The sequence below is a fragment of the Gobio gobio genome (genome assembly GCF_949357685.1).
Source record: "Gobio gobio genome assembly, chromosome: 20".
NCBI lineage: Eukaryota > Metazoa > Chordata > Actinopteri > Cypriniformes > Gobionidae > Gobio > Gobio gobio.
In genome coordinates, this window is record NC_137113.1 from 38712238 (window position 1) to 38728453 (window position 16216).

At 36.6% G+C, this 16216-nt stretch overlaps 1 protein-coding gene across 11 annotated transcripts in view; it reads left to right on the forward strand.

The window, feature by feature from the left end:
- Positions 1-16216, forward strand: part of ank3b (ankyrin 3b) — a 250423-nt gene that overhangs the window by 126660 nt on the left and 107547 nt on the right. For all 11 annotated transcript variants that reach the window (XM_079845616.1, XM_079845625.1, XM_079845626.1 and 8 more), the window contains exons 2-3: positions 14224-14325; positions 14877-14975. In XM_079845616.1, the coding sequence (XP_079701742.1) occupies positions 14224-14325; positions 14877-14975 (201 nt within the window). The remainder of the gene's footprint in view (positions 1-14223; positions 14326-14876; positions 14976-16216) is intronic.

A 16216-nucleotide genomic window follows, 5' to 3' on the forward strand; every position in this document is an offset into this window, starting at 1 on the left:
TAGTATACACTCTTGCCCATACTTTCCCACCCAGTCACTGGTTAAACCGGCAAAATTGTTGTATCTTCTCTAAACATTGTAACATGTTCCTTATTGTGCCAGATTATTAAGTGCACTTGAAGGAAATATAACCACAGGGATACATCAAGATCCTCCTCAGGGAAAATTTGACCTTTAACCTCCAAAAAGTGGGCTCAAAAATGGCTGCAGGCGGTTTTTCATAAGGGGGTCTGGAGTGGAATGTTTAACTTTTCATGATGCGATCAATTCCCATTGGTAAAAGCATTCCTGCCCTACATTTTATCCTCTTATTGAATGTACTGTCTCTCTCTGAATTAGATTTTTTTTTAAAGGGGCCATGAACTGCCTTTTTTTGTATATATATACTGTTTGTCTGAGGTCAACTTATGACGTTCACGTGATTTTTACATTCAAAAACATCATAATGAATAAGTAATTGGCTATTTTTTCCCCTGGTTTTCCATTTTTTATGGACGTGCTGCATTAAAGACTTGGAAGTAAATGCCCACTGCTATGATTGGATTACAGTTTTGCATATTATAATGAGTTTCGACTCCCCGTCAGTACACGTGGGGAATTGTTTTGAAAACTTCCAATGTGGGAAAAATGGCAACCGGAAAGATTTGCCCATACATGTTTGATCCAGAATCTGATCCCGAATCGCAGCACAATGAACCAACAACACCTCAAATACAAAGGATACTCCAGCCTGTGATAGCGTGGTAAGTTATCATTAATTATGTTTAGTTAGACACGTACACATAATCAGTAGATATCAAACAATCTGTAACCTTTTTTACTCACATAAGTGTGTTGCAACATTCCTGTCGGATCCAATATAGAAGGCACAGCATTGTTTTGTTTTTTTATCTCATTCTGTCTGCAAATCCAGTTTCTTGTTTACAAAAGAATCCGCGGTGAAATTAAGTGAACAAATGCGCAATGTCTTACCACGTGAGCTGGAACTTCATTAAAAATAAAGTTCAACCACATTCCTAATATTGGAATCCGTAGGAAGCTTATGCAGCGACTGTGTTTTTCCACAACCAGGCACTGGACAATATTTTGTAATCTTCAACGGCATGTTTATTGCTTGGTAGCTCAATCCTGTTTAGCGCCACATGGGCATATGTTATTTATTTACCTATGACATATCATGCACGAATCGGTGGGCGGGGCTACAGAATTAGGCGTTCATCTTCTTCTGTTGAGGCAGCGTTTCACTGCTCTCTGACTACACAGGGAGGCAAATTCACAGATCCCTCGTTTGATGAGCCAGCTGTCAATAAAAGCTTTTATTTGTTATTCTAACAAGGAAGTTTTCAGCTCCGAAACTTACAGGAAATGTGTATATTAAGATGATCTTTTATATATTGAAAGCTCAAGGAAAAAAGTAGATTTCTCTGTTCATGACCAGTCAAAATTATAAATCAGTATACTATTATACTATCAGTCGAAAAAGAATGCTCACCAGGCTGCATTTATTTGATGAAAAATACAGTAAAAACTAGAGCCCGACCGGTTTATCGGTCTGCCCGATTTTATCGGCCGATATGAGCCTGTCGCAGAAATATTGCCATCGGCGTATATGCCGCAGATATGTCACCGATAGGAACATGCGCCCACAGTGCGCGAATATTCACACAAAATTGTGTCAAAATGCCGGTCTTGTCATCGTAAATATAGATGGAAATTTGCCAGTCACCACCAGCGTTTTTGGTAATTTTCACAAGTTTCACTGCCCACAGAATATCTTGTTGTATGCATATCTGAACATGCAATATATCAAAAGAAAGAACAGACCGTTTTATTCTAGCTTCATGCATTCTTTTTTTTATAAACACTTGAATGTGAGTAAGTTTCATGAAAAAAGCAACATTTTAAGAAAAAAGCTGAGAAAATCGCGACTAACTTACATACAGATGGGATTCAGAACAATGATCAAAACACAGATCGAGTCCATCAACACCCCCAAAGCTTCACAGTCCTATAGCTCGTCCTGGGTTGACATTTCATTCAATAACTTTAGGCAGTTTTGATTTATATGCTGTTTAAATGTTGATGATTGCGTTATTTTTCATATGCATCTGCTTATAAGAGATCACTCGTTTTTGCTTTTCTTCGCCTATGTTTTGATCAGGAGATTCTGTACATCAGGAGATGTGCAATAGCGCCCTCTACCGTATAACAGTGGAAACATCACTTACGGCTCTTAACTGAATAACTTTAAAGGGGCTATATGCAACTTTTTCCCCAAAATAAACGTAACAATAGCCTTTTTATTTTACCATTTATGACTCAAACATCTCCTGATGAGCATACTGACACCTTGTCCGCTCACAGTGGGTGCACCTATAAGCCTGTATCCTATTTTTCCTATTTTCTGGCGGGTAGGTTTTTCCCGCGCTGTCTGCGGATGTGACGTCACCACCGCTGCGAGAGCGAGCAGAAAATAAGAGCAGTTCTATTTTTTGGCCACAGGTGTCAGTTGCGAGTTTAAATTTCAGAAAAACACATATAGCCCCTTTAATAAGGATTAATCGGTATTTATACACTGAATGTTATGAAGTGATATTTTACATTTGATTACTATTTCTGTACCTGAAAATCTAGTTTAGACCTACATGAAAAACCTGAACAGAACTGTTTTTCATTTGTATGTTTGTTCTGTTGTATTTATGTACAATGTGTGTATATTATGTATATACAGTATCAGTATATATATATAGTACCAGTCAAAAGTTTGGACACACGTTTTGGCTGGTACTTTACTATAATATACACATAAATAATATTGGCCGATATATCGATAGCTGACTTTTTTTACTCCCTAATATCGGTATCACCCCCCCCCCCCACTCTAGTAAAAGCACTATTTGAAAAGTAATAAATACATTTAAAAGAGAAGTTGGTCTGATTCTGTTTACACAGAGGGATGTGAACTCCCACACCTTAATTTTCATGCTCCATGCTTGATGAAATGTGAAGGTGATGCTAACGCTTTATCATCATGAAGCGTGACACAGGACGCCGTTTCATTCTGCAGTCCTGCTCTATCTGCACTCTAAACTGAAGAGCGTCAGGAATGAGGACAGATACATCACACACTCAGCTCTCTTCATGCATGTGCTGTTATTTGAGCATGCTGCGATTGTGTGCGGGTGTGTGCAGTGTCAATTGACAGCTTTTCTGCACTCACTCGCCTCCCTGCAGGCAAGTCGCATTATAAAGACAAACAACGACGTGCGTTTGTCTGTAAAACAATCAGTGTAATGTGCTCATCCGACTCTGTTGGTTGCAAAGGGAACATTCCTGACTGGATAACTTCATAATCTCCAATAAATTTGCCACATGTTTTGCTTGTCATAATGTAGGCAGCTAGAAACATGGCTTGTACTTGTCCTATATCCTGATATACATGAATGCAAACACATCTAAACATGTTTCAAAGAACATCTCAAAGATCATCATCAGCATTTGTACTAAATCTCAATACATTTTGCCTGAAGACAATTGCTTAACTTGCGTGGACTTATTAATAATTATAGACTTTTATATTTTCTTGAAGACAATGTGAGTTCTTGCTAGTGCATGATGAAGGGGATTCTGGGAGTTTGCATATTCGCACAAATTAAAAGAGCATTGAAATTTTTGTCTTTTTTGTCTGGATCTATAAATGTATTATTCTATGATGAATATGTTTTACATTTCTTAATTAAACTTAATACTAATATTTTTTTTAGGTATAAAGTAAAAATGTCATGGTGGTGATCCTGATATCATAATATAATATTTTGTTATATTATTGATAATTATTATATTAATAATAGTGATTATATCAATAATAATGTATTATATTATTAATAATTTATTACTATAGGATCAGTATTGGACAGTATATCGTCCCAACATACACTTTTATTACAGATTTAGTAATATACTGTTTTAACCCCTTAACTGTGGTGCTCTTTTTTTTTTCATATCGCATATTTCCGAAATCATCATAGATTAGGTGTCATTCGAAAGCTAACAAACTCAAAATTCATTGAAATTGGACGTTGCATTACCATGGAAACGGTACTCTAAATTATTTTAGCAGCTCCTCCCCTAGTGGGCGGTGTCAGGTTTCATATTACAAAATTTATTTGAACTACTTTATAATCAAAACCTTTTCTAATCTTGACAAAAACACATTTTGTCGGAAAGGCTTCCATATTTGGTGACGGTTTTGTGATATAAGTGATATTTGGACAAAAAAAAATGTTATACATTTTTTACAGGAGAATGCATTAAAAAAAATCAATGGAATGTGGATTTTTTTGTTATTTTTTAGGTACAGCACCTAAACAAAATCTCATGGGAACTTCAATTTGTGTGATATCAACTTCAAATATGGAACACAACTTGGTTAGACATATGGCTTTGATTTTATAGAAATTTTGGAGTAAAAAATTATTTGGTAAAATATACATTGTATATAAAATAAAAAATATTTAGTACAGTCCATTTCATTCACGGTAAATGTAAACTTCCATAACTTTTTCATTCTACCGTAATAATCTGCTCAGTGTCTTTAAACCAAGACTAAACTATATTCCAAAACATTCTTGAATTACAGCCATTTAATTTTGGATAGTGCATTTTCACATCTATTCTCAAAAAGGGGAGTGACTGTTTGACTTGAAATGAAATGGAAATTTGTCTATTTTTAACTTCTCTTTTACCTTGTATTTATTAATCAAAATGTCATGACTAACTTGATCTTCCGGTGAAATGACAGACTCTTAAAATAAATAGTGCTACTTGACTTATTCAAACTATGGCAAATTAGCATTAGAGATCTGTATATTTGCTCTTACTGACTGCAATTTTCCTCATTGTGTGTGTTTTTAGCCTGTGTGTTTCTGTAAGGCTTGTGCTGGGCTTCTGCTAATGCTGGCTGATGATCAGCCCTGATAAAACCCATTTCCATTTGGCGCTGGGCTGCGGGACGGGTACATTTCCTCAATCTGATGATCTGAGCTGTCTGTCAACCACAGACTTAGTGTAACGGAGGCAAGCTAATAAGTGCTGTGTGTGTAAACCTCACAACCCTGGCCTCGAGAGGCACACTAGCAACTGACGCTAGTCAGATGGGAGTGAGGTTTAGGGTGGTGAGTGTAACAGAGGCTAGCTAGTAAGAACTCTGTGTCATTGTTGCCACAGTTACTTTGAAAAAGTAATCTGATTACTGATTACTCCTTTAAAAAGTAACTTAGTTACTTTACCGATTACTTGATTTTAAAAGTAACTTAGTTAGATTACAAGTTACTTTATTAGTTACATTCAGCAGTTGCCAACAACACCCCTGCCACCTCAACATAAAAATGACAACCATTTTTGCCAACACTCACTTTATTGGAAGTGCATTTTTAACAGTGATGATCAAAAATGTATCCCCTGACATTTTAAGTTGAAATTAAAAAATATTTCCTGAAAAAAAAACATGTTTTAATAAAAAATATAGACATAATAAAGTAATAAAGACTTTCTTGACTTCACTTAACATAAATACTCTCCCCGAGACGCAAGAAGAAAGCAAAAATATATATTTTTACTAAGGAAAATGACAAAAATAGTAACTCACAGTGACTTGGATAAATTACTTTAATCTGATTACTGGTTTGGAAATAGTAACGCGTTAGATTACTCGTTACTGGAAAAAAGTAGTCAGATTAGAGTAACGCTTTACTAAGTAACTGGCATCACTGCTCTGCGTGTAAACCTTACTGCCCTGGCCTCATGAGGTGCACTAGAGACTGACGCTAGGCTAGAGACTGCAATCTTAAGCAGCCTTGTTAGCATCCGTCTCCCATGCCGGAGACGTCGGTTCGAATCCCGCTCTGGGGTGCGATTCCCGAAAGCGTCGTTAGCCAACTATGGCCGCAAGTTCCGTCGTTATCAGCATAGTTCAACGAGTGTTTCCCGAAACCATAGTTCCAACGAACGTTCGCAAACAGCATCGCAAAGTTGTGTGGTTGGAACGACAGCTCTTGACCTTTGGTTAGAAGCATAGTTTCTAACATGTGGACTTAATAAATCCTTATCTTAAGCAAAATAAGCACGCTGACATTCAGTACAACCTATATCTTTTATTTAGAATACATTCAAGCGTCATTTACGTATTTTAGTTCATCAAGAGATTTAAAGCACCGTTTTTAAAGAGTGCGCATGTGCGTACTAGGGGTGCCGAAATTAATAGTTTCTTCGATGAATCGCAATGCAGACGAGGACGATTCGGTATTGGTTCAGTAATAGACCAATAACCGATTATAATGTACTGATTCTTTTATGACGTCATTTGTCGCGTACGTGCTTCGTTGCGGTAGCATACAATGGCAGAGGGAGGCGAGACGTGAGTGCGAGTAATTCAAAATGCTCCAACTACTTTTAAAGCAGACATCTGAGCACATTTCTGCTTTTATGAAACAACCTGCTAAGCACGACCTGGAAAACACACGCGCTGTGTGTAAATCAAAGCTATCTGATTTATCTAAACGATTTCATTTACACCTGGGCACATAAATGTATCTCCTCAAAACGGATATAAATCCGATCTTCAATTCCCGCACTATATGCAGATAGTTCACGTCACCGAAAACAACAGATATGAGCTGCATTTTATTAATCATCAGCTAATTTCACTATCAAAGACCGCAATAGGAGAGAGCGCGGCAACAGCACTGCTAAGATCATTCAGTTTCTTTACTTTTAATGAATATGATTGTATGTTGACCACCTACGACTTTACTTTCGGTAGTGTGTGCGCTGGCTTGATGAAGAGATACTCTGAGCTGGTTCGTGCGTGCTTCATTAGCGCTGTCAGATCTGGCTATAACATATCATATAGTCGATAATGCTCTCACGCGGTAATTTTTTTTAGCATTGTTGCAAGGAGTAAAATTTACATAAGTGGTTTCAACAACCACATGCAATTAGACTTTAGTTTTGACTGTAATGCGGCCCAGACCACCTCCTGAAGTGGCTTTTGGTATTGTGTATTTGTTCTAAATGCTCCTGTTGTCTTCTGTGCCCAGACTTGAGTTTTGTTTGATACATTCAAGAAGCGTGTTTTCTTTGAGCAGGTAAAATTAAAGGTTCAGTTCATATAACTGACTGACAAAATTGTATACATGAGGATGCAGTGCATCGCCAATGAATTGTGATGCATGGTGATATCGAATTGAACCGAATCGATGGCATGATAATCGTAATTTACGGTTTCGGGAAACAGTCGTCAGTAGCTAGTTGATTTCTTCAACGATGCATCGTACTATGGTAGTTAAGCAGTGAGTTAAGTCGTTGTACGGGAAACGCACCCCAGAGCGGGTCGAGTAGAAGCGGGTACATCAGGACAAATCTCTGTGCGTCGCTGTGTTTCAGCCTCTCATATTCTTTGTAAATGTAGCTGGCTTCTTTATGACTGTAGTGACACATCAATTGAGTTCCATGTTCTCTTTGAGAAAAATTGCATTTTCTAAATCTATACACGAGACTGCTGGCCGTATCTTGCCAGGATATTGAACAAATCATTTTGTAATGAGTTTTATGCATAATCTATGAAATGCTGCATGACACCCACTGCTAAATCAATGGACCATGGCCAAGCTTGTGAAGATTTTCTGGTGTCAGATAAATCAGTGATGTCTCTAGTAGCTAGAGTTGGTGAATGTAGCTTTAAAAATCTTGATATTTTTTTATGATATTCGACAATACTTAAACAGCATTTATTAATCTGAATATATTATTACATTTCACTTTATAAATCTACATTTGTTCATGTATTATGAATGAACATGAATAAGCAATGAAAATCTTTATATTTATAAACGAACATTAAAGTCAGCATGAAATCAGGATTATTATAATTAACCAAGGACATTTTCGTTACATAAAAATAAATGTTGAATAAAATGCACAAGGAGACGTCCATACACATTTTGTGTTCTGATGCAAAAGAAGCATTGATCCAAACTTAATGGAACTTTCAGTAGTAAAAATATTTTTTACTACTGAAATTTAACATATAGCTCTGTCTGAACACTTACAAGGTGCTCACAAGAAAGCATTGGTGAACGAATGTAATGATGCACTCTTAATTGCCAAATGAAAAACACATTAAAAATATAGCCGCAAGCAGCAATTAATGGGGCCAAGCACAAAAAAGGCATGATAAGTTATGCAAGCATAGCTGGGAGCATTAGAACAACTGCAACAACAAGTAATTAAAGACATTTTAAGATTAGTTTAGGCAAAACGTGTGAAAATCATAAAGTAGAACACTTGTAATACGATTTAATTGCTTATGACTTTTGACCAAGACATTTGGTGGTGCTCTTACCAAATTAATGTCATGTGGTCTCTGTGAGGTGAAAATTACACATGCAGAGTTTGGTGTCAATTTACCAAAGCTTTCCAGAGTTATAGCCTAAGAATCAGCTTGGCAACATTGCAGGAATGTCGTTGATATGTTATTTGAAAACTGGTCTATCAAAAATGGTTCAATAACTTTTTGTCAGCATAAGCCCTAATTGGACGGTAATTGTTTCTCACGTGGAAGTCCGTAAAAATAAATGTGCATGCCACCTCAGTGATAAAACTCATACATTCAGATGGTGATTTATTCACGGTGGAGGAGCGAGTTTTGTTATTGGGAATGTGCTGCTCATGTGATCAATAACATGATTGTATGCTGTAAATAAAACATCATATGCTTGGTATAATAAGAATAAATGCATATTTAATTTAATAACAGGAAAATAATATTCTAATTATTATTTAACTATTTAAATCTTTTTAAAAATAGGAAGATACATAGACGGGCATTAGTTAAAATGGTTTTCTGTCTTGGAAAATAAATTCAAAATAATTTGGACGGCAATTAAATCACCACATGACCTTGGTGTTCAAAAAAACAGTAGGTAATTCGGCTGACATTCTGGATTCAGACAGCAATAAAATCACAGACTAGCCCCTGTCAATGATGAAAATATCTTACGACCCCATGAGAAACAATTACCGTCCGAATAGGGCAATAGTCTGAATATATTCTGAGAAAATTAAAAGCAAATTTGGTGAAAATGGGACCAACGGCCTAGAAGGAGTTTAGAAAGACAGCAGTTTCAACCAAATATAGCATATTTGGTATGATTGTTCTCGGCATCCCTTACAAAAAAAAATAACTGCAGTACATTGAAGTACAACTACAGTAAAACTGCACTACTAAGTAGTATAACTGCAGTACAGTGAAGTGCAACTGTAGATTTGCAGTATAATGAAGTATAGATGCAATCTAACTGCAGGACGACTTCAATGCAAAAGTCTTTCTGACTTTTTTTTATCGGGCTTCTATGTTTAAGTTCAGTAATTTCACTTTAATGGCACTGACGTCCTTTTAGTTGCCATTAAAGTGAAATTTCTATAGGCTAAATTTCTATAAAGAAAAATGTCAGACATTTTTGCATCTGAAGTCTTCATATGCCTTCCACTCGTCCTACACTGTACTGTAGTTATGCTGTATTGGGCAACTTGTAGCCACTTTTTTCGCCTATGGGACATTTCAACCACAAAGATAAATAGCCCACACATGACCAAATCTTCTTCCTTTGCGCCTACATGGTCGTTGTCCTGACACGAGTCTCGAGCTGATACTCGTAGTGGTCAGTCAGCATCTTTTCCGTAGTGTCTCCTGCTGCAGGATGGATATAAAATAAGTTTTGGTTGATTTCTTCGCGTACAACTCTGTTCATATATGTGAACTATCACAATTAAAATACAAAAACATGAATTGGGCTACTTGACCACTGTTGCCGCGGGCAATTTTTCATATCTGCGGGTTGAAGTGACCCCAATAATGTGATATTTAGCCCCGGGAATGCGAATTTTAGCAGGGGACCCCACTGAAATAGCCTGACGTCTTTATTATCTCAGATTCTAGTCAGAATATGAGTCTGATACTGCTCCATTGGGCTGTGATTATGGGTGAAAATGCCTCTGCACTTAAATGGAACGACCTACAACCAATCAGAGCGACACATAGTTGTCAACAGAACTCAACTGCACACATGCTGAAAGAAATAGAAGAAGAAGATGAGTGTAAACGGTCATAGCTGGTGTTGTTAATAGAATTTAAGAGTACTTACCAACTCAATAATTTTTGAGAGAAATAGTAAAGGTGAATGCATATACGAACAAGTTCTCCGTTTAGTAAACAAATTCAACCCAAGCGCTCTTTGGTGACGTGGATGATTACGTTACTGTTGATCATCTGTCCATCATCGTATAAAGCCCGCCCTGACAATTCCATTGGTCCAAACAGCTCTGGTTCAAGCATAGTTGCTCCACAACGGATCAAGTCCAGACTGCACTTAATCAAAAGAGACAAGTTTTATGATTTTTGGGCAAACCGTTCAAAAGTTATAGGCAAAAATAGCCATTTTTCAAATCTCCTGACCAGTAGGTGGCAAAATTTTGCAAGTAGCCTCAGGTCATGTTTGTGATGATGTTCAAAAAAGTTTTTTTTTTCTTTCAAAATGGCGGTAAAGATTTCATGACAGAAATGGATCCTTACAGTTCAAAAGTTATTAGCATAAACGTAATTGCAAATTCGGACAGTCGGTGGCGCTAGAGGGAATGAGTTAGAGACACCAAATTTGCTGTGGTGAATGTTCAGACTATCCTCTATCTGTGTGCTAAATTTCATAATTTTCTATGGACTGCCATAGATTCGAGAGCAGAAGAAGAACAAGAAAAAGGAGGAGGAATAATAATAAGAAAACTAATTGATACAATAGGTGCCTACACACCTTCTGTGTTTGGCCTCTAATTATTGCAGTGTTTATGGTTTCATTTCATTTTATCTTATGAGCAAAATGATCTTAAATATATAATAATTATTCAATTTATCTTGTACAGTCTTACTTTCTAATGAAGAAAAAGACTTCATGCAGGTTTTGTTGAGGCCATTCCAGAACATGCTGTGTGATTCCTAGTGATACAGAGAGTGAGAGCGAGAGAGAGCGAGCGAGAGAGAGAGAGAGAGAGAGAGAGAGAGAGAGAGAGAGAGAGAGAGAGAGAGAGAGAGAGAGAGAGAGAGAGAGAGAGAGAGAGAAAGGCAGACAGACAGAGAGAGATGTTCAAAGGAAACTCCCACACACTGCAGAGGTTGAGCCCACATTACACAGAGAGAGGATGACATTTCTACATGCTGTAGTATCTAGACAGAAGCCAGGGACTGATATTGCTAGAAAAAGTGCGAGGCTCAAGAAGAATGAAATGATTAATGATTAACCCGAATTAAATACTTGCACCCTCATTTGTACCTTTTTTGGGTGCATTTCATTAACTGACTCCAAAGATTTGCAATCATTTATCTAAAGGTGAAGTGTGTAATTTCCAACCCGATCTCATGGGAAAACATTTTCAATGCAATTTCTTATGAATTCGTACAATGTAAATCATTTTTAGAGAAAAAGTAAGCATGGATGTCCACCCCATCCCTAAACATAACCGTCACTGGGGCGTAAAAAGAAACGTATTAATTAGATTGTATAAATTCATATGAATTAGCCACATTTTCCAAAACATAAAATAGTTACAAATTGCTTTGAGATTGTGTTGGTAATTTCTGCACAAAAAGCATCAAACCAAATTGTAAAAATCATGACTGTTTTTCTTTAACACTCCTCTTACCTGCCATAGGTCAAACTAAAATACAGTCCCGCCCCAAACTTAAGCCATTGGTTGAGCTAATGCTGCTTTGTTGCTATGATGTTCAAACAAAACATGACTAAATTAGTAAATTAGTTACGAATTGCCATGAGATTGTGTCTGTAATTTCTGCACCAATAGCTGTAAAAAAACCTGATTTTTCAAACACTCCCCTTATTGGTCAAACTAACAGATAGTCCCGCCCTAAACTCATGCCATGGGTTGAGCCAGTGCTGCTGTTGCATTGATGTTCAATCAAACAGCAACAGATTTGATAGAGCAACAAGATGCCTCCCAAATCACATACTGCCTGATTAGGTACTACATGTAATGAAGAACGAACTTTGTTACCATTATGAATGTGTAGTAGCCGACGTATGAAATCTGGACATACTAAATCCCCCATGTTGTGATTGTTATGCGACATAGTAGGTCATCTGGGTGCTTTTTACCCACTGTTTTATGAAAACTGCGAATTCAGACATACTTATTTCATATGAACATGAAGGTTTTGAAAATTGATCCCCAGTTTTAGTTATGTAGATCCTAGACTAATGTTAAAGTACTGTATGTAACCGTGTGTTGTGTGTGAATGTATTCAGATGCAGACAGTGTGTTAGTGTGTGTTCATGTGTGTCAGGGTGTGTCAGGACTACAGCACTGCAGCATCGGCAGACACACCCTCTGTCTGTCTCTCTCTCTCTCTCTCTCTCTCTCTCTCTCTCTCTTTTAGTGTGTGAATATCTGGACACTGAACTGTTGGCACAGACCACACCTTTTTTCCCCAGATCTGTATAACATGCTCATTTGCACTTGTAGCAGTGTTTCTATGACTCCTGCTCTTTTTATTTACCTCATTTATCATATTCCTAATAAAAATGTTTTAGTGTTTCATGCACTGAGACCTGTTAATATAGAAACGCACAGACAGATAAGATACACTAAAGCATGTACAGTATGAGGAGTATGTCTGACATTGCACTGTGAAAGACTACATGCTATTTCATTACAGCGAAGTAATATAGTTAGATGATCACATATAACTTTTTTCTTAAAATATAAATGTGTACTTCAATGGCAAACATGGATCGATTTGTTGATTGTTTCTTCATGATATAGGCTACCATGCACATTGAACAACATCATTATTATTTCATGTTTTTATTAGAATCAAATAAAAACTGTCAATATATGTCTAGGTCCATTTATTTATATACATTTATAGTTTTTTTAAGAACATTTTCCCCTTAAATTCTCATTATTGCACTGCAAAAAATACAATATATTATTTAACTTATGTATTTAATAAATATATATTTATTTAACAAAAAAAATACATTTATATAATACAAGTTGTGTAACTACATATCACATATTATGGTAATATTATAATAGAATATGGTAATAATCTACTGTCTTTAAGCTAAATTGCCATTAAAATAATATCACAGTGGTTCTAAAAACACTCAAACAAATAAGCATGTATATATTTTATACAAAATATTGTATACAAAATGTTATATATTTTATATAATGTAAAACACACACACACACACACACACACACACACACACACACACACACACACACACACACACACGTCTTTATGTATGTATGCATATATATATATATATATATATATATATATATATATATATATATATATCAATTTATATATATTATTATATTTTACAATATATAAAACATATATAATGTGTAAAAAAAATGTATACAATAGTTTGTGTGTATATATATTTCGTAACATTTCACTGGTTCACCAAATGCACCTGCAAAACCATTTCCAAAAGTAAAAAATATGTTGAGGAGGATGGAAAAGACCAGTTTGCATATTCAGGTTTATGATGTCTTCACTTTGCCAGGATGAAATTACTGCTCCTCATACTACTCACTTCCTGCGTTAATGCCTCTGGAATCCCACTCTCAGGGAAACACTGCTTCAAGCTCTGTGACATTTCCTCGCTGTTCTTTCTCAGGCCCTCTTTTGCATAGCTACAGCCAGTCTATCCACAGTTTATTTGTGTTTCTGTTATTACAATGTCAGATATATCAGAATCAGACACAGGGGAGGCAGTGGGACTCTTGGCAATGACCTCCTGCTCGATCAGCCATTTGTTTAGAGATCTGAGCTGCACTTCACTTCTGTTTCACAACGCCCTGGATAAATGGGCAAAAGAGCAGTTCATTTTTTCTGCATGTTGCTATGTGGTTGCCAGGGCACTGCCATGCCCATCAATATCCACATCTCTTTCTTTTACCTTTTTGGTTTTTGCTTAAATGCAGTAAAGATGCTATAGATTGGATTTTGTTATCCGTTCTTTTTAGAGGACTTCTTTCTCCCTCTTGAACATTGGAAGTGTCATCACATGGTGTTATTTGTTTCTCTTGAATTGTTTGTGAAGAGGACGATCTGATTGTTATTTCTCTCTCTTGCAGACTGACAGTAATGCCAGTTACCTCAGAGCGGCCCGGGCTGGAAACATCGAGAAAGCCCTCGATTACATAAAGTCTGGCGTGGACATCAACATCTGCAACCAGGTCATACATCTTCCTTTTTGTAAAAAATTGTATTTGACATTTGGCATCATAAATATGTTTATAGGCACTGTACACTACAATTCAAAAGTTTGGGGTCAATAAGACATTTGTTTGAAAATAAATTGATACTTTTATTCAGCAAGGATGCTTTAAATTAATCAAAATTGACAATAAATACATTTATAATGTTATAATGCTGTTCTTTTGAACTTCTATTCATCAAAGAATCCTGAAAATATATACAGCCTATCAAGGTTTACACAAAAATATGAATAAGAAATGTTTCTTGATCACCAAATTATCATATTAGAAGGATTTCTGAAGGATCATGTGACACTGAAGACTGGAGTAATGATGCTGAAAATTTAGTTTTCTTAATAATAATAAAACAAATTTATCAAAACTAGGAGTATAACCCTTGAGACTTTCCTTTATTTATTGTCTTAAACCTTTTAAATGACATTTTCTGTCTCTGATGTGCCTCATAGTGATCCTAAATAATGTACATAAGCAGCAAATAAATATATTTTTAAATGTTTCTCTGGATACAGAATGGATTGAACGCTCTTCATCTAGCATCTAAAGAAGGCCATGTGGAGGTTGTGGCCGAGCTTCTTAAGCTTGGTGCCTCTGTGGACGCGTCAACAAAGGTAACACCCACATCACCAGATCAGATACTGTGACACACAACTAAAAATATCAACACTAGTGTAGAAGACTGAGCATGTGAATTAAAGATGACAAGTGTGATACTCAGCTGTGCATGACTTCATAGACATTCATTTGCTGTATCAGCAAATCTTCAAAGTCACTGTTGCCTGATGTTCAGGTTGACTTTGAGCCTCTACCAGGGGCTAGATCTGCTCATTCATGTAAAGGATCTTCAAGAGGACCATTCCTGTAGAGGTTTTAGAAACTCTCCCCTCATTGGGCCAGATTTACTAACAGCTTGCACCAGTGCAAACCCTCTTTTGGCATTAGAAAACTATTGTCAGGATTTACTAAAGACAAGCAGTGAAAACTAGCGCTGAAAAGGTGTGGACAGGGTTATTTTTGCAGCTGACCTCATTGCATATGCACTTGTAGGAGCTTCCCTTTGAGATGCAACATTTATGGGAGGAGAGTATTTAAATGAATTATGCAAGATGATTTACTAAGGTTTGCACTCTTCAATTTACTGGTATATGCGGCATTATTTAACGCCCCCAAAAAAGCATGTCTTAAAGGTGCAGTGTGTAATATTTATGAGGATCTATTGACAGAAATGCAATATAATATACATAACAATGTTTTCAGTGGCGTATAAAGACCTTACATAATGAACCGTTAAGTTTTTATTACCTTAGAATGAGCCATTTCTATCTACATACACCGCAAGTCCCCTTACAATGAAGTCGCCATTTTGTGCCGCCATGTTTCTACAGTAGCCCTAAACGGACAAACTGCTCTACAGAGCGCTAGCTACTCTCTGCTGTCTCAGATGATGACATATTTGTCCTGTGTCGGCCACCGAAGCTTCTCTATGTGCTTCGAAAGGGAGGGGTGAGCGGTGGGCAGTTGTAATTCACAACCTCACCACTAGATGTCGCTAAAATGTACACTGTGCACCTTTAAACCAGACTCTAATTTGTGGAAATGATCCGACTGTGTCTGTGTTCTTTAATTTGCACGTCGTCAGTAGATCACGCTCAGAACTTTCCACTCCCATTGGCGCTTTTTTGGAATTGCGCTCTCACGCTATTGTGCCCTGTTTAGTAAATCTAGCCCTTAAAAGTGTATTCTTCAAAGTGATATTTATGTACTGTAACAGAGACAGAAATAACAAAGAAGCATTCCAAAAGCCAGCTGGTCTATGAAAAAAAACATTGGGTCATCGTTCACAATAAGTCAA